The 22699-nt window shown below is 37.5% G+C and overlaps 2 protein-coding genes across 3 annotated transcripts in view; both read right to left on the reverse strand.

Moving 5' to 3' along the window:
* Positions 1–22431, reverse strand: part of LOC129746219 (polyamine-transporting ATPase 13A3) — a 70225-nt gene extending 47794 nt beyond the window's left edge. The window contains exons 1-2 of the mRNA XM_055739780.1: positions 21312–22431; positions 20198–21178 (exon numbers count right to left, since the gene is read on the reverse strand). Coding sequence (XP_055595755.1) covers positions 20198–20757 — 560 coding nt within the window. The 5' untranslated portion in view covers positions 20758–21178; positions 21312–22431. The remainder of the gene's footprint in view (positions 1–20197; positions 21179–21311) is intronic.
* On the reverse strand, positions 10059–13379 carry LOC129746221 (uncharacterized). Of its 2 annotated transcripts, XR_008737268.1 has the most exons (4): positions 11214–13379; positions 10745–10989; positions 10512–10682; positions 10059–10446 (listed from the first exon to the last, which is right to left on the reverse strand). XR_008737268.1 is itself a non-coding variant. In XM_055739782.1 (3 exons), exons 1-3 carry the CDS (start codon positions 10942–10944, stop codon positions 10341–10343), a joined length of 477 nt encoding a protein of 158 aa, XP_055595757.1. In that variant the 5' UTR covers positions 10945–11153; the 3' UTR covers positions 10059–10340. The 2 variants fall into 2 exon arrangements, 1 of the variants encoding a protein (XP_055595757.1); XM_055739782.1 differs by lacking the exon at positions 11214–13379 and having other exon boundaries at positions 10745–11153.
* Positions 22432–22699: the final 268 nt, after the last annotated feature.

Below are 22699 nucleotides of genomic sequence, written 5' to 3' on the forward strand. Positions count from 1 at the left end.
AAGTGTTTTAATCACTTACCGAAAAGACCGAAAAGCCATTACATAACCTTAAAATCATCCCGGTCGGAAAAAATATTTAAGAATAAAAAAAAAATTAAGGTTGAAACCCAAAATATCAAAATTAAAAATAGTAGATGATGATTGAGAGCTCTGAAACAAATTCCAATTCTTGGCTCATATACAAATTGTAATCTGAAATCTAAACTCAGAAATAGTCTTTTTGTACATTTTAAAAATCGTTATGAAACTCGGAAACAGATCCCAGATTCAGCTCTTGAATTAATTGATATTATAAAGAGAACCATTTCGTCGAGGAATCCAAATTGCAAGTAATCGCAGATATATAACTTTGATTGTTATTTCGATTAAAAAATTCCAAATTTGTGACCAAAGCCAGTGCGTTTTTGTTTAAAAAAAAAATTATTTGAAAAATAAGTGTTGAATATATTAAATTTAAGAAATACATGCTACAGGATTTCAATTATGGAATTTATTTTTATGAAAAATATTTGCAGATAAAGAAACGTGTAATCTTCCCTAAAAATAAAAATGTTAAGGTCAAACCACAATATTTAAATGAATAAATTTCACTTTTGAAAATTTGAATAATTTGCATTGATAGTTTAAATCTGGCTAGAAAAACTTACTCTAAGGTGTGTATTGGAAAAACAAATGCAACATTTTGTTTTGTGAATAAATTCCGTATGCATGAATGGAAATTTGTGAAACTTTCAGTAAAGCTTCTTAATAGTGTAGTGTAAAAACAGCTGGAATCGTTCATGGAGTCCTAGAGGGTTTAATGGTAAGCTAATTCATTCCAAATTTCACTGTTTATGAAGTGCAGATGAATGATTCCATGGAGGTAGGGAATGTTAGAGATTTTATCAAGCGCAAACAAAAAATTTCGATTAAGGAAGTGACAAAAAGAATTTATTCTACTGGCTTGTCTAGCTGACTTATAGACAGACCTGACTTCATTTCTGCAAGATAAAAAAGCTACTCGCCGTAAGAATAAACAAAATACGGTGGTCAAATCGTGCGAAAAATATTGGAACCGCTAGCGGGTAAATATTTTGAAAAAATTACGCAATGGACAGCAAAAAGAACTCTTTAGCGGGCACCAGGCAGGTTTCCAGTCTTGCCTCAACTCTTATCGAAATGCAGTCTTCGGATGAAATATTTGTCATAATATGGACTTCAAGAAAAAAAAAACAATTTCAAAAGAAATCGTCAAAAGAGAACTACAGTGATTGATGAAAAGTTTTTCATGTTTCTCCCGAACAAAATGTCTCAAAATCCCATACAAGCTTTAGGCTCGTTGAGCGACCCCTTCCCGTGATCCGATCTGGCACAAATTAGATAAAAAAAAGTGAGAGGCAATTGATTTGTTTTGTATTTCATATTGAAAATGTTTGGAAGTATTTTTTTTTTATAGAAGTCATATCCACTTACGAATAGTTGACTTACTGTAAAAATATAATTTTTATTTTCATGTGATTGTGCTTCCGTGATTTTTTTAACGATTTTAAATTGATAGTTTGATATAGTCTTACTGTTCCCAGGAGACCTTCCATACTTCTTGAAATAAAAACAAGAGTCTGCTTGAAAGCACTCAAAGCTTAGGTAGCGCCAAATTAATTAAATACTCGAGTGTCTCGTGACTCCTCCTGACAAAGTTTTGAAAGCCAGGCCGATCCAATGAATGCTGGGTAAGGTGCCCATGAGACCGAGTCATTTTTGGGTTTGAATTTCTCAAACCCTGAGGTCGAAAATCTTCGTTATGGTTCAAAACTCATCAATGATTTTTTTGCAGAATTTTTGTGTAACGTTTACATAAGCAAATTTTAACTTTAAGGTTTGCTTTGGGAAAATTGAATATTTTGTACTGAAAAATCTACATAATTTTTGCTTCTTCTGTGAAACCGAACCTGGTAGTGGCTTTTCGGCCAATTTATAAATTCTCTAAAGAAATTTTTCCGATGATAATCTTTGTTGAAGGTCGTAACTTCGTATCATATTAGAAAAAAAAGGTATTAGCAGTTGAATAGGGGTATATCTTTGCATTGAAAATCAATCAATTCAAATGTCATCACTGCTTGTGCCTATCGAAGTATTCCAAAGTATTCTCAAAGCAGTCATGTAATACCTCGCTAAGTACAAGCAGTGATATCAGTTGAATTGATTGATTTTCAATGCCAATAGACATACCCCTGTTTAACTGCTTATAGCATTTTTACCTAATAGACACGAAGTTATGGTCTTCGATAAAGTTGTTCAGCTGAAAATTTCCTTTAAAGAATTTAGCAACTGGCACAGAACTCATTATCAGGCTCGGATTCATAGAGGGAACAAAAATGATCTTGGTTCATCAGTACAAAATATTCAACTTTCCCATACAAACATGAATGTTCAAATTTATTCATTCAAACCTTACTTTAAAATTGTGCAAAAAATCATGGATGAGATCAAAACTGAGCTTCCAAGACTCTAGAGTTTGAGAAATATAAAAATTCCCCGAATCGACTCAGTCTAATGCTGCATACCGTTCTATGATATAGATATTTCAAGCCTAGTTGAACCAGCTTTTAGTGATTCATCAGAATCTAACCAGTTTTTATTGCATCAATGCTAAACAGCTATTGCTTCATGCAAGGTCTATGAAAACCTTCAAGATTTCTTGGAAATTTGCGCTCCCTAAGATACTTCTCAAAGTGAAGTTAATGTCAAGTCCCATGATACAAGTTATGATGAACTTCTAACGCAAACATCGTTTTCATTACTTTAATTAGCTAATTAAATCAATGACTCAACAATTTACATAACAATTCAACATTTAGGGAGTTTGAATTTTTACGATAAAGGACCACCTTGATTGACTTTCTAATGAAAAGGTACTTCGATCTTTTTTGCCGAAATGACTCACGCGATAAAAATCCCAAACACAGGCGTATCCTGTTCGCCATTAATCAATTCTCATGAATGAAGAGAATTTCTCGGAAATTCGCCGAATTCAACAGTCCAGCAGAACATGCAAATGAACCCAACAAGGCAAACCTTCTTCCAAAAATCCAGTCCCGAGACAAGAATGTTTTTATTTTTATCATCGGTTTGCTTTTTATGGGTGTCTTTTTTGTGCTGCGACTTGTTGATAATTGTTTGTTTATTTTTTTAAAACGTGGAACTTTGATAATTTTATTTATGAAAAAAACTTTACAATCTCTGTACATTAAAAATATCAAAAACTACAGGACTATTTTTAATTTTAACTGTTGTATGTTTTTTTTCTAATTCTTTTTAAGCAGGAGTTTCTCAAGGAAGAAATATTCGACTGTAAGTGTTCTGTTTGAAAAAAAATTTATGAGAACACACCTCACTTTTCCAGCAACGCAAAAAAAATGAAATCAGAATCGCTTCCCGTTTAGCAAAAGACAGCAACAGGAGGTGGTAGGTAGGTGCTCGAAATTAAATTTCCAGTCACTTCTGGTCCTGAATCATGTGTTTCCCCTTCCTCACTTCTTAGCTGGACAACCTCAATCGATTGGTCATCGTTATTCGGTAGTTGGTTGCGTTCCATTTGACAGTTGCTGAATTTGCAACATCGACCACATACACCCCCTACACACAGAGACCCAAACTTTATCGTTTGGAACTGTTGCGAGTCGTAAAATTTGCGAATTCCATTGGTCTGTGGTTGTGTGCGAAGAGGTTATTTTTGGCGACCGTCAATTTTTTTTTGCATCCATTTTGTTGATATTCCTTTTTGTTTTGGGTAGATTGATTAGTCTAAACGTGGGTGATCCACTAGTATTTTTGGTACCTATAATAAAGCCATTCTGATGGTTTTCGATTCCTAGAAACAAGCTGTCAAGTTGACACCTGGGAGCGACACCTTGTCACAAGATAGTGACAGAGGAGGGAAAAAACGAAATGAAGTTCATTATAGTAGTTGTCAGTGAGCCACAGAAACTTAGGGTAAAGGACTAAGTAATATTCTCGTGTCGAAACTAATTCTGACTAAAAGTTTTTCACCTAAGAAAAAATAGCTCCAAGAATGAAATCATTCCCGCCATTTTTCTACTTAGTTTTCAAATAAAGCTCGCGAGGACACCCGATAGACATACAAATACCCTTCCGAGGGAAGCTTTTTTTCGTGTTCCCACTAATCCTTTCCTTGGGTTCAATTTGTTCTGGTGTGGTTTTTGTGGTATTGTGTGCTGTGCCGCCGAAGCCGGTCCTCAACCAGTTCGTTATTATTTTTTGTTGTGTCCTGATTTCCGTTGCCTTTTTTTTCCATCTCATTTTGGTTCAGCTTATTTGTTTGTTCCGGATTGTTGCGTAACATTATTAGCTAAGTTTGATCTTTTTATTATATGCCGATCTTTTGTGGCACTTTATTATCCATTGAAGAGATAGTTTTTATCCGGTAGAGATTTTTCCATCCGATAACCGATGTTCTGCTTTGCATAACATGGAAGTTTATCGGAGCAGCATAATAGGGTCATTCCTTGTCTTCTATGGTTATATTAGTATTTTCCTCATGAGAAATATATTTGGCTACGCAGCAGTTCTGCAAGCTTTGAACAAGAAAAAACCTTTACTCAAACTCCCTGTATGAATTAACTTTCATGCGTTCCTTATTTATCAAATCGATTTAGATTCAGGAGCTTAAATTTGGCTCTGCTGTTAGGAATTGATAAGAAACACCTAAATCTGACCCAATAAGAGTGTCCATTTTACGGTTTATTTCCCGGAGATTCCCGAGAATTGTCGGGAATTTCGAAAGTGAAATTTCCGGTGAAGGACACTCTAGACCCAATCTGAACAAATATATGACCAAAATCGACTGCTTCATCTGCCTTCTGTGTTGGCGACAATTGACGATTCATCATGTCTTCAGCTTAACTCCGACAACCGTCCAACAGCTCTGGAGCTCGAGTCGGAGCGCATAAAAGGTCTCCGAGTCGGAGTCACTCAGAGGTATACGGAACGGGAGGTATTGGAAATTGTCGAGATGGAGTCCAAAGAAGGTCGTTGGACTAGGAATCCGGTCATTGAGAGAGAGGTCATTGAACCGAGAGTTGAGAAGCCATTGGAAAGTTGAGTCGGAGCCACAGAGAGGTTGAAGGCTTGGAGCTATTGGTCGAGACTCATCATGTCTTCAGCTCCAGTCCGACAACCCTCCAACAGTTCTGGAGCTCGAGTCGGAGCGCATCAAAGGTCTTCCAGTCGGATTAACTCTGAGATTTACGCAGCGGGAGTTATTGGAAAATTGTCGAGATGAAGTCCAAATAAGGAGGTTGGACTAGGAATCAACAGAGAGGTCATTGAAACGAGTAGACATTGAAGAGTCGGACCAGAACTCATTGAAATATCATCGGATCGCCGTTCTAACGTTAAGCCGATATCCAGATGGAAATACGTCGAGCCTAAGGAAAGGTTCCAAGCCTGAGGAATAGAGTCGAGTCAAAGAAAGTCCTCGAACCGGAGCTCATGGAAGGTTGTCGGATCATCGAAAAGCCTTTGGAAAGTCGTTAAGTCTGAAGCCTCCATAAAGTCGTTTAAAAGTTCTGATTGGAGGGAAAATCGTCTGTCGAAGGAGTAGCAACCCATGATACCCTATGATAACAATTCTAGTTTTCCATAGCAACAGTGCGTAGTAACCAGACCTGTTTATTAAGACATATCTTTCTTTTAATTTCAAAGCCTTTTGGATTCTGGTTGTTCCTGTCCTAGCCCCAGTTCTGCTATCTCAACATCGTCGGACTAGTGCCATGGCAGGTTTTTAGAGAGGTAGGTATTTCGATTTAAGTCATTCATTCCTCTTTAGGTCTTCCTCTCCCAAAACATAGTCGTTAAATTTGTTTTAGCGTTTCAAATTGGAGTTCGGTTGTCGAGTTTAGTTTTGAGTATGCCTGTCAGAACTTAGTTTTGAGATTGCCCATTCAAACTCAAAGTTGAGGATTGCCACTGAAGTGCTGCTTTGACTATGGTTCAAACATACATAGGTCGATTCTATGAACTAAAGTTGAGTTACATTTTCTCTCCCTGCGACACACTGGAGAAAACTATGTTAAAAGGTGATCAAAATTGTTTACGCCAGAAAGGAGCGATTTAGAACCAACGTGTCTTCGGGACATTTTAGATACATTTAAAGCACTTTAAAATGAGCTTTTGATAAAAATGATTCAATCATCTAGCAATGAGATTGAAAAATGATTTTTTATAATTTTCATTTCCGAGCAATTATGTCTTTAGAAAGTTTTTAGATTGTAAAAAATAATTTTGTTGAAGACGTCAACATCGTAGAAGCTAACTGAAAAAAGTTAGAAGGGTTCAAAATAAAAAAAAAAAATTTATTCAAAATTTTCAGTTTTTTAACGATATGTTTTCAGGCCGAGCTTATTCAAGCAAAATATGTTCGAAAGAGTTTTGAGTCACTCAAAATCGTCACTCAAATATTCAAACAAGAACGAGTTAGATTGGAAAAACTAAGAAAAATTGCTGTTTCCGAACACCTGTATATTTCTAGTTCGGATGATTTCGTTTAATTTTTTGGTTGCATTAGAATTAGGCAGATTTTATTGTTATAAAAACATGGAGTTTACAACGTGAAGTTATTTATTTTGAAGCTTTATTAATGATTTAAATTAGCAATTTTCAAGGACTTTCGAGGCTGATCGACTGGCCGACTCGCGTGTATGCTCGAGTCGAATGACCAAGTGTAGGTTAAATCCCTGCACACATCCCCCTCCTATCCTCAACAAAATGTAATAAACCTATTTTAAAAATAAATGGTTGTAAAAAAAGTATCTCCAAGTTAATTTGAACATATCTACTATATAGTATTCAAATGTTGAACTTCATTAAAAGGTGAAGTTTGGCTATATGATATCTAATCGCAATATTTCCGCAATAAGTTTAGAAAAACTTTTCAGACATTTAAAGGATTTGCATCCAATTGTCATGAGAGAAAGAAATATCATCGAATAGTTAGGAGCTTTTATTGCTATGTTGAGAAACTTTTGTTTTGGTATTTAAATCCAACCATTTAAAGAAATGTTTAACTCGATTTTCTCACTTTCTACGCAAGGTGCAATCACTTATATTCATCGACTAGCTCCCAAGGCATATTGTATTGACCATAATTCAACAGTAAGGTAATTTTAATAAATATGTTTCTGTTTTCTAAAATCATGGTTCTATCTCTGTTTTACTTCAAATAACGAGTGAGACATATCATTATACAAATTCAAGTGTTCTTTCGATTTTTCGTACGATTTATTCTTATCCCAAGCTATTCTAACAAATTGCTTGACTTGAATTTGGCACAGTACTCTAGTTATACTCCAGTTTTTTTTTTAAATTTTCCAACTGTCCTATATACTTAAAAGAAATACAACATGCTCGCAACGTATTCTCTAGTTTCATTTACAGCTCGTATCATAATTTTAATAATTTTTTCTCCGCTCATTTCGTCAGAATTGCAAGCTGTCCACTTCAGTTGAAACAACAAACTGTCATCTCAACTTTTACCAAAGGATTTTTTAAAACCATGTTTCAAAATATCTTCAACTGCCTTGAGTTTTCATTTTCACCAATTTGCTATCTCAACTCGCTTCAAGGTGTTTCTTTTAAATAATTTATGACAAGCTGTCCCCTAAACTCGCTTGTGTTTTCTTTCTCACCAAGCTGTCTTCTTCACACGCATGAGTTTGATTTTCAACTTGCTTTAAGGTGCCAAGCTGTCCTCTCATTTCGCTTAAATTTTTTCCTCTCATCAAGCAGTCTCCTCAACTAACTTGAAATTCGAGTTAATGTGCTCAGGCGGTCCTCCTAACTTGCCTTCCGGTCTCAAGCTGTCCTCTCAACTTGCTGAAAATTGTAATTAAAACACTTAGGCTGTCCTCACAACTCGCCTATTAATTTTAAGCTGTCCTAAAAAATCGCTTGAAATTCGCGGCAATCCGCTCAGGTGGTCCTCCCAACTCACCTTCCAAGCTCAAGCTGTCCTCTCAACTCGCTTGAAATTCTTATCCAACGCTTAAGCTGTCCTCTCAACTCGCCTGTTGATTTTAAGCTTTCCTCTCAACTCGCTAGAAAAGGATCCTCTCGACTCGCCTGCTTTAATTAATTTTCATCTCAACCTCTTTTCAAACCTTCTGATTCCAAATTTGGCTTGATATTAAGGCCATCCCACTTTAATTCGCAAATATCACTACACTTCAATTTATTCCTTCAAACGCATCCCAAAAACATCATTTGGAGTTAGCTAAAACCACTTTTCACAAGATGGGTGTACAAATTACCCATTTAATAAACGCTTTCCCGAGTAGACTTTGATGCCTGAATCGATAGCAAGCAGTAACCAAAATGAGCTATCAATGCCAAATTGATAGCAATATTTAGTATCGCATTTCTCCCAATGGCAAAATTAGGTTTCATTAAAGCATCAATATATTGAAATTTGATGCCAAATCAATACTTAAATAAGGCATTGAGACCAAAATGAAAGCATTATTTGATTTCGTTTTTTCCAAGATATCAAAACAAGGTATCATTAAGGTTTCATTTATCACGATAAGGCGGAAAAGTGAGATCAAAATGAAAGCATGATTTGGTTCGATTTTCTGTGATGAAAAATCAATTTTATTTAAATGTTCAAAATTTAATCTAACTGAACACAAAAAGCAAATTTATTTGTTTATTTGTTTGTTGCCGGCATAGAGCGCGCATTTCTAGTATTGATTTTTCAGTGATTGCAAAAATAGGCATCATTAAGGTATCATTATTTCGAAATCTGAAGTTACACCTATGCTTGTAGATGAAGACTTGAAAAAATGTGTTGTCAAAATCAAACGGTTTTTTCTCAACTTTCTTTTAAATATTTGCATAATAAAACCATTGTTATTGTAATTGACGTTATATATTACAAATTTTCAACCATTGCTATTTTTTATCATGTTTTAGGAGCACTTAGTACCTTTTGTCAATTGTTGTAAATATTCGCTATTTTGATTACATTTATGATTTTACATAAGTTCTTAGTTAGCTTTGTCATTTTCAATCTTTTGTTTGTATTTGTAATTAAATTTTTAAATTTTTTTATCATTCGTCAGTTTTTTCTACTATCTTTATAGTTGTTGTTATAGTTGTTATATTTAATCAACACTAAAGAATATTAAAACATATTAACAGCGTTTGTCTAAATCATATTAGGTAGTCTGCAAAAGCGAAACATATCATGTAATGTTTCTTCAAAAAACGGCAATAACTTTGTTTAGCGCTGAAAATTCCATCAAACTGATGTACATCTTGGATTGAAACGGATTTTAGTGAATCTATTATTAACTCCAGTAAATAGCTTACGATGAATAAGTGTTAAAATTCAAAATCACTGTAAAATAATTAAGTGAATATCTTCGCTTCTCAAACCAATAACCTTGTATTTAGTTGAATATTCAAGCTGCAGGATCGAATCAACGCGAGCAAAACGGAAAAAAATGGAAAAAATGAATCACATTATTAAAACTTATAATCCAAGCTTCAAATTTGTCACGTTCCTTTTTGTTTTTCTTTGGACGGGGAAAGCCCGCTGAAATTAAGCTTCTTAAAAGCCTGTTTTAAGAAGGCACAAACTTCTAAACAGTTCGTTAACAATGTTGTTTTCACAGAACATAAGAGCATTCTATTGAGCAAATTATTGTCCTTTCAAGGAACGCTTTTACCGTAACTTAAAATTTGATTCAATTCTGTACAAAAAATTATGGAAATTAATCGAGACATTAATTGCTTAAGCTGAGCTCATTTCAAACATAACAATCGTATTGGACATACATAGAGTGTCACTGATCCAAACATGCATCGCAAAAAATGTAAACAAAAGTTTTTGTTTACTACACCCAAAATAATCTGCACGTAGCGGCTACGTGAAAAACTACATGATTTTTATCCAATTGATTTTCACGTAGATGCTACGAAAAAAATATGTAAAAGCGCACCTATAAGAATTGATGTTCACGTTCAATTTACGTGAATTGGTTTTTATTCTAACGGTGTTTGACGATGAAAATTACGTGAAATTGGTTTAGCATTGAGGTTTCATTATAGTCAGCTCTATCGTTTCTTTTATTTATTATTATTTCAGTTATTCAAACGGCCTTTCTCAATAATTGAAAATCGAAATAAAATTTATTTTGAATTGTTTATTACGCACACAACCGACTAAATTAACATACAATAAATCACTACTTAACAAAACATTATGCCTAATTACAAAAACTTACTGTATGAGTAAATATTGTTCCAAGGCCACCATGTTTTTGCTGTTCCGGTTTTCCTCCTTAGACATAGCCACCAATCCTTGGTCGTCGTTGAAACGATGGTGCAGGGTGTATAATATATTTGTTGTCGCTGCTTATGTTGTTCCCACCAAGTTTGTTGCTGGTTCTGTAAGATAAAGCAGAAAAGTCTATTAAAATTATGTAGTTCTCCACTGCTGTAATCTAACTAACCGATAGTTGCAATCTAGAGGAATTTGCCACCTCCTATTCCAGCTGGGCTTTGCAGGAACGAAAAACTTTGCTCCCTGGCAATGCATGACGTAGTTGCAGCAGAGCGCAACAACGGCTTGATAATCGAGCAACAGTCGGGCGAATTCACATCTTCTCAACAGAAGTTTTGAGCTAAAATAAAAACTGCAGTTGGTAAAAACATTTCAAACCAGCATAAAAAAGTAAAAACTTACACAGTCCTAATTCGAAACGTATCCTTTCCTGTTCTGTAACTAGCCATCCGGATTCCGAGCGGTGCGTTCGGATAGTTGGTAGAGCTCATTATTCTTTTGCTAAAACCGGAGCTGACCCATTTTCCTTCCACTTTTCTGCTTGCGGTAAATCTCCAGCTGATTGTATCGCGTTTCTTGATGTTAAATACATAAATCCTCATCTGATAATCGTTCTAAATAGGATGCTTCCTTTTGTTGTTTTGAACCTAAAAATAAAATTAACGAAATTATTCGAACCCGACGAGAAGAAGTCAACTAAACAACGAAGCTTCTGGGGAGCCGGCCGAGGACGTTACATCCAAGTAGCTGCGGTAGTTTCGAAATCAAATATCGGCCTACAAGCCAACACAATCCAATCATGATTCAATACAGCCAGCTGCCCGGAGGGAACTCTTCAAAAAAATAAAAAAAATAAAAAAGAACTACTAACCTTCTCCGCCCCGTAGCGATTCAGCATTCCGGAACCAACTCTTTTTGTTTACGGACGGCTGTTTGAAAAAATGGGAGGCATTTTCACTAGCATTCGTGATTCAAATACACGGGAAATACACATAATTATGCTGAAAAATTGATAATATTATTATGCTACACTTCTGATTTTCTCGCCAAGTCAAAATAGACACTATCAAAAAATGACGGCTTTTTTCTTATAGGAATTTACCCATGAAAATTTCTTTCCCGCTCAGTAAAAAATTATCAAATTGGATTTCAAGTCATCCATCTTTTTTACGTGAAATTCATGAAAAAGTTGTGGGGAATTAAAGTAGTAACAACAGGACGCACGTAGAATCGACGAGATGCCACAAAAGCTTAATCTACGTGAAAAATCCCGTAGAATTAATTTCAAAATTCCTTTGGGTGTAGTGGATCGAAAGTGTTCTCGAAGGCGAGCGATAATTTGATTCCGTTTCTGGTGAGTGAACCATTTGATTATCTTTACAAACTGACTAACCTTTTTATTTGTACCTAATACTTATTTCAGGATCAATATTTTTTACGGATCTCTTTGAATCTGCTGCGAGCAGTACCGGCAGTTTTTATTTAGAATCGCCTATAGGTAACAGTGATGTTCAGTGTCTTTTCAGCAGTAATAATTTTTTTATCAAAAAAGCTGAGCGATCATCCCGAGTTACAGAATTTGCGCTAAGTCATCCGGCCGCAGCGGTAGTGTGCATCACACGTGTCCGCTCAAGGAACTTCCCATCCCTCCCACACACGTCACCGCTGTAACATCTTCCGGAAGTGAAGCCAAAGTTCAAGATGTTGTTACCGACCCATGTGCAACACCGAAACGGATCGACTGCCGAAACGTTCCGGAAGTGTTCGATCCCAGCAAACGAAGTTCGATGTTTCACCCTAACACAAGGATTCCATTTAATTTTTAGCGTTCCGTGATGTTGCTAATGGGCCAGTCAACTAGACCGTTAATGGGCTTAATTCAACCGTTTGCGACCAGAATACTACGGCCAGGGTTGGCCATAGTTATTATGAATGTAAGTTGCTATTTTGATTTGTTTCTAAAAAGCATAGGTGCTTATGCGAACGTTCTTGAGCCATCAGAGCAATTTTCATCATTTAAGATTTCAATTTTTTTTAATTCGAAACAATAGTTCTTTTTGATAGATTCAATTTAGTTATTTTTCCGATTCACAAAGACTATCTATAGATGATATATTTCCCAATGTTTATTAAAAAATATACTGACGGGACCAGTATCAGTGTGGAAGACTTCATTCTGAATACGCCTGAATTTATAGTATTGGAATCGGTTTCTGATACAGACCATACCACGTCAAACACATTACTTTAGGCCACCACTTGGGATATTATTTTCTAGAATATTGCTTACCAACTCGAAGAGTGTTTTTGAATTTCATGTATGGCTTTTATAATCAACTTATAGGGTTGAAATGTTCAATTCGTATGATCTACTTCATCATTTAGTTGTCTATCTTTGAAGTAACTATTGTTTGGTGGTAGCAATAATTTTAGACAATTGAATGTAATTTGTAATTTTGAAATTGCTTTTTAATTCACAAATGTATCCTAAAAACGATATAAATTATGAAGTCTAACTAAAACGCTAGGCACAGAACTGAAATCTTCACTAAACCATTAAACACAACTCAAGCATTCCACTTTTTTACTTCCAGTAAACTACATCCGTCAACAGCAAACCCATCAGCAAAGCTGTTACCAAAAGAAGCTTTAACCAGAAGTGGCACCTAACGGACCATGTTCGGTAATACAGTCGCTCTAGTAATGCCCATATTGTTGTAACAAGTTCAAACAAAAGGAACACATTATCTGGTAAGAAAGTCCTCTGTATTACTGTTGTGGTGCTAATCTTACTGTGTAGATTATTAAATAATTTTCTCTGCAGTGGTTCAAGCAAAACATCTTCTAAATGTATGGAATAAGTTTTAGTAAAAAATTGCAATGTTAGTGTGTAATGTACTTAACCGAAGTTTTTTTTGTTTGTCTTTGTTTTTGAGTCAGCATTTGTTTTGTTTTTTTTCACATGCATACTGAAATTAAACTTTTTTTTTAAATTATTAAAGGCAAACACTGCAACTTATATATAATTTTTTTTCTCCAAATTATTTATTTTTCCATAAGTGTTAAAATTGCATTTAATATATAATAATAATAGTAATTCAACTGTTTTCAAAAACCTCACTTTGCTAATGTATGTTTTTATTTAATTACAGACTGCAAGGCCTCCGAAACTACTTGGGAACAATATTTTATATAGAAAAACAAAGAAAAAGGTGTCATAGGAAAATTGTGTAGTTAGGAAAAAGTTATTTATCGAAAAGAAATTAAGAAAATTACATGTATAAAGTCTTCCGAATGAAATGAAAAATCAGTGATTACTGTTAGCCACCAAAAGTGTAAATAAGTCTTAAAAAGGCATAAAAAATGTGTCACAGCATAACACCTGAATGTATACAAAATTTATAGCACTGCTACAAAAAACTAATTAAATGTTATGCTCTTATTGATGAGCCTAAAAATTTTTATTCGTTCGAGTTACTGACCAACAAATTCTAAATGCCTTAATGTCGATAGTTCAGTTGTGCCTTGAATTATGTAATCAATATGATAACGTGCTTCATGCGCGCTCGTATCATATTAATTGACTTAACTAATCGATAAAAAGAACCAGTAGCTAAATGATGACCTACTATTGTGGTTAACTTGGTTATGATGTTATCATATACTTCGGCAGTTAAGCGGTTTTGAGCGTAGCCCTAGCTGGGAAACGATTTTAAGGAAAACAAATTATTACTGTTTTTATTTTTATTCAAAATCACCCATAATCGTTTTCTGTACTCAGGCGCTAATGTAATACGATTGTAGTAATCACAATATAAGATTACATGTGAAGAACTTTCGTTTACAAAAAAAAACAATTTTCCAATGACTTTGTTCACGAGATTTTCTCATATTTCACACATCGCTCAACTAAAATCACATTAAAAAATGATTAAAACACTAAAAAAAAAATTACGACACGTTCACGTGAAAAGTGTTATATACGCTGCATAACTGAAGGCGATTTTTAAAGTATGAATATTCATCGCATATTGCCAACCCCCTGGCAACTTGACGTTTCCCATACAAATCGCGTGTGCCAGTTTTTTCTGGTTCTCTGGTTCTGTCAAATCGAAAATCGAGCTACTCAACATGTCGAAAGGACCCATATTGAAATATGTTTTCTGTTACTGGTTCAATAACTAAAAAAAAGTTTTGAAATTAGAACTTTTTTCTATGTTTTATGTGAAGTGAATCTGTTTTCAAAAGTTTAGTCTAAGAAAACGAGTAGAGCGTTAATTTGTGTGTCCTACATAAGGTATAAAAGTTCTGGACTGCTTTAAATAAATTACTGATATCCAGTAGTTTTTTGGGACAAGTTTACCTTCCACCGAAACTGTTGAAGACACTCAAGCACAATAAATGTAAAATACAACACAACCCTATCAAACATTAAGAGATTTCCCTAAAGTGCGATGCATATGAGCATTTTAAATAACAAAACAATCACATTATCGCAGAACTTTTGCCATTTTATAGAAAAACTGTTCCTACACAATATATAAATCGGTAGAATATTGAACCAGATTAACAATTTTGGTTAAAACTTTTTTTTATTCATTCAAAAGTTATGAATTTGCCTGATTCTCACTACATTTAATAGTGTGCCCTTTCCATATGCATGACTCGGAAAGTATGTAAACAAGCGGCACACATGCGACATCTGCGATTTTGAAACAGACACACGAAACTCGACCAAACTGTCAAGTTGCCAGGGGGTTGCATATTGCTAGTGTAATGCAGGGTAATTGCATAAGAACAGGCGATTTTTTGCAAGGATTTAATGATTCATTCCAACACTAGCGATTGCAATAATTATTTGTGATTTATGTCACAAGTTATTCCCGAGCAGACTTTACTGGCAAAATAATCATAATTTTGCTATCATGCCATGAATGTCGAATTTGGTGTTATTTCGCCCGAAAAATGGTGTTAAATTACCAAAATTTAGGTATCGTTTTAAATAGAAATATGGCACAATGATGCCAAATTTTATTTTTAAAGAAGCTCAATGATGCCTTGTTTGGCAGCGGATTTAATATCACAACGATGCCAAATTTTGGCTGTGAATTATACCTAAAAGTGGCATCGTTATGCCCTCGAAAATCGTTTTGAAACGTTGGCTAAATAAGGTATCATTAAGGTCTCATTGAAACCTACACTTGACATGATTGAGGTATCCGTATATGAAAAGTGAGACCCAAATTTTGGCATTGTACCACCTTTATTCGGGCAAAATGATACCTCATTTTACTTTCGTGGCATGATAGCAAAATTAGGTATAATTTTGCCATAAAAGTCTGCTCGGGTTATCATAGAATGGGTTCTTGAAGTATTTAATTTTTAACATCGTTTAACTGAAATAATTTCACCGTGAATTATGAAAAACAATTTTTTTTTGTTTACATCCAAGTAAAGTAGCTAAGAAAGAAGGTTTGAGTGTCGGAGCAGTTGAGAAAGTATGGAGAACAGAGTAGTTTCGCAGATTCCCCGAGACACGGTAGGAAACCTTGTCCTGCTGACCCTCCAATGGACAAGAAAATCGAAGTATGTATCAGTACGAGGTGTGGCTAAGACACTAGTTATCTCATCGGCTAACGTTATGCGTGCCAAAGAGAGAATTGGTCTGCCGACCCATCGGTAGTAGAAACAGCCAAAAATGAGTACCAAACAGGCTGAATCCGTGGAACCGAAGGCTCGGAAACTCTACCACAAACTTCTGACCAATGGTCCGAAAATCATTCAAAACAAACACTCAGGATGCGTTTCCTGTTGGAAACATTCCGATTGTATAATGGGATAGCGCCTCTCGCTACTGCTTCGCCTGGCTGGTATGCAATCTCGATCAGCGCTCCTATCAGCTATGCAAACCGAGTCGCATCATTCAGAATCATCGGTTCAGCAAACATCGCATATCGGAGATGAGTGAGATACAAACTGATCCATTCTGAATGTAGCTCACTCAGTATCTGCCTGAATTATATGAAATTCAAAATTATTTTTTGCAGGACGAGAAAAATCAAACAGTTGTGCGGGACACCATAAATTCTCAGTAGTTTTAACGTGACGTACGACATTTTAATAAGAGAACTTGTAAAAATTGAAAAACACGGCGAAAGTGAACATCTTTCCCTCACAAACACAACTGCAATTTGATTTTGATCATACTGATGTTAAAAAACGTTATAACAACAAATAAATTTATTAATTTGCTTAATATCAAATCAAACAAAATACGCTAATGATCGGCTTCATGTATCATTCACTCACTGCCTGATCCATTCACTCCTGATCGAAGACCAACAAGATTCGCCATATGCATTGCGCATTGGTGATATTCCAATTTGATGATGGTGCTGCACTGTTTTGACAGCAAGCATCGTGCGAGGTGATCTGTATTTTAGCGATGAATTGAACGATCGATGATCGGGTAGGTCCAGTAGCAATCAATAACGAAACCCGACCGCTGTACGTTCAGGTGCGAAGTGCAATCAGAAACATTCATTGAAAATGAGTGATATTCAGAACACTGCTTCTGACCAAGAAACGGGTTGAGTTATAATGGATGATGAAACCTAAATATATTAAACACGATTATAAAACTGTGCCTGAAACAATATTTTATACCCCACCGAAAGGAAATGAATGTTCCTGCATCAGTGAAAGCCATTTAAACTGAAAAATTTGGGAAGAAGGTTTCGGTGTGGCAATCCATATGTGAATGCGGTAAAATGTTTCGCCCATCCATAACCACAGATACAATGAATGGCAAAATTTACGTGCAAGAATGTTTACAAAAAAGTTAGCTACCCTGAATCAAACAGCATAACAATCCTAAAATCTTTTGACCTGATCTTACTTCGTGCTATTACTCTTAGAATGCATTAGAGTGGTATGAAGTCAGTGAGGTAACATGTTTGCCGGAAGACATGAACCCAACAAACTGTCCAGAGATTCGTCTAAACGAAACTTTTTGGGTTTTAACGAAGGAAAATTTGAGGAAACCCAAGCAACCAAAAGTCACATATTTACTTGAATGAAAGCATTGAAAGTTACATATTGGCTGACAAAGAGAATCAACTGCCCAATTCCCTTTAGTGAACTATGTACTCATTAATGAACTTGAAAGTTGCAAAAGTGATTAATATGTACGTTGTATGTGACTTGTTTTGCCCAATTCCCATTAGTGAACTATATGTGCTCATTAGCGAACTTGAAAGCTGCAAAAGTGATCTATACGTACGTTACACGGGACTTAAGTCACATAAAGGGCACAAAAGTGCCCTATACGGGATTTGGTAAGTCACATAAAGGGCACAAAAGTGCTCAAACGGGATTTGATAAGTCACAAAAAGTGCATTGATGTGCTTTCAAAATCGAATCACCTCTTCGAGTTTTAGTTTCAGTTAGAACAACATCTAGGCGTGGTCTCGTGGTAGCGTGTTCGATTCTCACCACGAAGGTCGGGGTTCGATCCCCAAGCCGGGCAAGTTTTTTTTCAATAAGTAATTTTGTACATGAGTGACCATTCTGATGCGATATTTGTAGGAAATGTAGGAAAGAAGCAATTGAGCAATTTGTCGAGTTTGAAATCCGGCGCGTGGCATCATGGCGGCACCGGTACAGAACACAGTAAATAGTCAAGAGAAGGTGATATGAACCGAAGCCAACGGTTTAGTTGAGATAGAGAGTAATTTTTTTGCTCATTTTGCGATTTTTGGAAGCTGAATTAAGAGGCCGCTGGAAGCTGAATAGAAGATCATTAAACTCGTTTTGGAACTTGAAAGTATCAATAAGAACTTAAATTTTGAGCTGCATAGAACGTACCTCATATCAATGATGGGGCTGAGTAAGCGTTTTTGTACCTGTTTTATGAGACTTTTGGTTGCTTGGGAATACATGAAACCAGTAACAAGTGTTGAAAAATTCAAGAAAGATTGGCTTATAAAGGGTGTCCACAATGAAACTGCAACACTTTGAAATTGCTCTAACATTTATACCACTGGGTAAAATTTAATAGACATTTGGATAGATTTAGTTCATAGTGCATTGTTTACATCCTGCAAGTTTCAAAGTCCTTTGATCAAAACTAGCGGAAATGGAGTCGAAAGAACAGCTCTTGCGTGATAAAATCTTGCGTATTCATCACGAGAACAAGGATCTCTCCCATTGTTCAATCGCTAAAACGTTGGGAATCGCGAATTCCACGGAGTAGCGAGTGATTAAGCGGTTTAAGGAGCGATTGACCACCGATCGGAAGCCCAGAGATGAAGGAAAAAGTATTCCGTACAACACCAAAAATCACAACCGCGTAGTTGGGGCCTTCAACCGAAACCCGAACGCCTCCGTTCGGGATGTGGCTAAGAAGCTGCACCTAAGCCGGGCATAGGGCTGGGATTCGAACGTTCAAGGTACAAGAGGCCCCTAATCGCGACGAGAAGCAGAACAAGTCCGCCAAAACCCGTGCCAAAAGTTGTACCTCAACATGCTGACGAGAGTTGAATGCTTCATCATGGGCGACGAAACATATGTTAAGATCGACTTCAAACAGATCCCAGGTCACCTGTTTTTCATGGCCAAGGATTAAAAAAATTCGCGAAGAAATTCCTGGTTTAGCAAGCCATCTGCACGTGCGAGAAGTGGAATGCACCTTTCGTAACCCAGGACACGATGAACGGACAGGTGTACATGAGAGAGTGCCTCCAGAAGACTTCTTTCTCTCCTGAAGGCCCACAACGTCCCAACAATCTTCTGGCCGAATTTAGCCTCATGCCACTACTCCAGGATGTGCTGAAGTAGTATGCGGACAATAAGGTCAATTTCGTGCCGAAAATGTTCAACCTTCCCAACACTCCGCAGCTCCTCCCAATCGAGAAGTACTGAGCGATTATGGAGCAGCACCTTCTTAAACGACCTAAGGTAGTGAAGACAGTTGAGGAACTGAAGAAAGAATGGGTTTACATGCAAAAAACGGGTTGTGCAGAATTTAATGGCCGGGGTTAACGCCAAGTTGCGGGCATTTGCGTATGGACTGTAAATAAAGTACGAGTAAAATGGTAAAATGAAGTTGATTAGTTATTTAATCCCTGAAAATTTGATGGCAATCGGATGAAAACTCGAATTTTGCTAATCAATTTTGTGTGTGGCAATTTCATCGTGGACACCCTTTCGTTATTTTCCTTTAACTGCAGCCCGTATAATGGGTGAAGTATTTTCAGGCTTGCAGCGGATAACATCATCGCAAGGCTCTGTTAGTACTGAGAAATCGGGTTTGAAGTGAAAACAGATTTTTAATTTTTCGAAAAAATCGTGAATTAGATTTCCTTACAATCTTTAAATTTGGAGAAATACCACACTTCCAGTAAAACTGTTCATTAGGAGTTATTGATACTCATTATACAGATATATGTTCATATTTAATCACTATCATCAACTTTAATTTGATCCAAAGCTGCAAGATCAATCAAGCTTGAAATTAAATCTACGATTAGCTTTGCGTAAAAATCTTTTCAGCATTGTGCATAAATCATCTCAACAATTTGCATCCCTTGGAAGTTTATCACGTTTCCCAGCTCAGTTGTAGGCGGGTACTTTTCAATAAATTAATATATTCCACGTGGAAGCTTGAATGTGACTTTTCGCCATCGTCCGTACTTCCCGCATTCCATTATCTACATCGGTATTAGGTACTAGCTACAACAGGTATGAAAAGCCCCAATCAGCCACTTCTAGCTAGAGCTGGCGGCGATAACCGTGTGGTTTTCGAGATAAACAACTAAAACGCGCTAATTGCCCATTGTAGACCCATTCACTTACTTAATCGCGTCGGCATCCATGGTGATAACATTCTTCACGTAGTACGCATCGTGCTTGCCCTGGTAGCGTTCGTGGACCAGGACTTTCTGGGCCAACTGGAGGGAGCACTTGCGATGCGTTGCCAGGAGCAGCCAGTGTTGGTACCAGTGCATTACGAGGCGCAGGATTCCTAAGGTCAAGATGAACCCTAGGTAGCAGAAGCAGCTACGGAGGGTTGATTTTTCGTATCCGGTGATGAACATCTGGTCCTCTTCGCCATCGTTGAGGATGTCGTGAGTGGAGGCCTGGGATGTTTCGGTGAGGAGTTCGATCAAGGTCGAAAGGCCTTCCGGGTGTTGTTTTTCCTTGCTAGGGTCGTAACGCATCGAGTTGCCGGAGGTTTTGGATTTGACAGATTTGTTGCTGCGCATGGAGCTGTACAGTTCCTGGTAGCCGTTGGTTTGATCCGGGGGTAGCTGTTTGTTGTTGTTGTTGATGGTTGGCGGGGGTGGTGAAGGGGGCGGATCAGTTGGGGGAGGGGTTGTAGGAGGCGGTGGGTGATTGGTGGTTTCTAGGGGCATTTTGGAGGGGATCGAATCCCGTCGTCACTTTCAGACGGGAATCAGGGAGGCTTTGCTCTCGTGATCTTGGTACGGGCAATCAGACTGAAGTAATTGTGACTGTACAGCTGCTCTCGGCGACTGATAATGATGATGGCAGCAATGATAAGACTCACGGCGACTGCTGCTTCTTTTGGGAGTGTTAATCAGCGGAACACTCGATTGCCAATGTATCTATGCTATCTCTTGACGAAAATGTGGCTAACGAACGTACTCGGAATCGACGGTAGACGCATTTGTATTGCACAACGACCACGACAAAGACGAAGACTGTGCTGATGACGACTATTTCTGCGATAGAAGCAAAAGCTCAAAGCGCGCTGTTGGACAGTGTTTGGTCGTGAGATTTATTCATTCATCGAACCGTCTGACAGGAAACTCTCTGGAAGCGGAAATGGAAAACAAATTTCGGCATTACAATTTGCAAACCAGAACAATGGCACCTAATTGTGTGCTATCATTATATAAGTATTAGTACGTGACGTGTATGTTTCCGTCCAAAAATTGGGTCCTACCTTCTGTTCTCCAGTCAGGTTAATTATTCTATGTAGACTTAGTGTAGGTATACGACTTGTAGTCGAATGTAGTAGGAGGTAATCCGCACTAACAGCTCTCGCTGAGATCCTGAAGCTTCCAAATGGAGAGGCTCCAAAGGATCCGGTTTGATTAGACGATTCTGCCGCTTTAATCAACACTTGTCAATCACACAAAAACCAACCCTTTTGGTGTTTTGTATGATCTCAAGGGACTGCGGCATGCAGTGTTCTAGTTTTTTTGGTACCCTGGCACAGAAATTCTAAACTTCGCACATTCCCCGAACTACATCGAGCTTCTTTCGCGAAACACCCGCAGCACTAGCACGAATAATTTGTCTCAGCTCATCGATAGAGACCAGTATTTAGCAGAAAACCTTCCAAAAAAACACAATTTTTCACACAGTACCACCAATTTTCGGTCACACTTCTGCTCCTTTTCCGTCTGAATCACACTGCAAATATTTCATCACCTCCTCCGCGGGCGATATTATCATTTTCCATCCAAAATGGATCGATTTCGCCACTCACGAGGCACTTTTCCCCTATATTTCGCTCTCCCAAACCCACCATGGAACCGTAAAAACCCGGATTGAACCGCAATCCACACCGATTTTTTCCCTTATGGTCAAGGTAAAACTCAGAGGAAAAAAACCTTTCAACTCACGACGACGGACGGCCGCGAATCTCCTGCTAAGGAATTGTCTCGACTAGGACTGGAGTGAGGTTTCGAAGCGACTGTCAAAAATTTTCACTCATGCCGTCGACGTCCACACAAGCCAGCCAACACTAGTCACACACTCTTTGACGTACGATGCACGTTTTTCTAGCTGAATTTTGCTGAAACCCCTCCTCACCCCGAGAGTTCCCGCACGTCGTGTCGTTTTATGGCAAAACACACACCCCTCGTTGTGTGCCCCGGGGAATCTGCGCCGGACGAACGGCCGCGAACCACGCGATAAGGCAGTATCTCACCACACTTCAGCCAGACTGCTCGAATCGTTTTGCTGTGGTGAGTTCGATTAGCTCAAACTAACACGGATTCACCGGTACTGAAGGTAGCTGAGTTCTCATCAGCAAGCGTGTTTCAGAAAGCGCGCGCGATCGTTTCCGATATCGGTTGCGAACTGATAGGCTACGGCGTTCCGCCACAAGATCGAACTACTGCTGGACGTGTGAACCGGTTGCTGGAACTCACCCACTATCGTTGGGGAGCACCGTTGAAGAATTCTCGGGAAAAATCGTTGCATGGTGCACCACCACTTTGGGCGGGGGAACTCGCCGCGTGTTTCATCTCAACGACCTCTCAACTTCCCTACCCAACTACCAGCATCAGCTTTATGGTGTCTACCGGTAAAAATTCGCTGCAA

This window comes from Uranotaenia lowii, chromosome 2 (assembly GCF_029784155.1).
Source record: "Uranotaenia lowii strain MFRU-FL chromosome 2, ASM2978415v1, whole genome shotgun sequence".
NCBI classification, from domain to species: domain Eukaryota; kingdom Metazoa; phylum Arthropoda; class Insecta; order Diptera; family Culicidae; genus Uranotaenia; species Uranotaenia lowii.

Bases quoted from the DNA above. Each gene is read 5' to 3' on its own strand.
- LOC129746221 (XM_055739782.1), bottom strand. From the start codon at position 10,944: ATGAGGATTTATGTATTTAACATCAAGAAACGCGATACAATCAGCTGG. The intron at 10,683-10,744 runs GTAAGTTTTTAC...TTTTTATTTTAG, and splicing joins ACGTTTCGAATTAGGACTGT to CTCAAAACTTCTGTTGAGAA. The intron at 10,447-10,511 runs GTTAGTTAGATT...TTTATCTTACAG, and splicing joins CCTCTAGATTGCAACTATCG to AACCAGCAACAAACTTGGTG.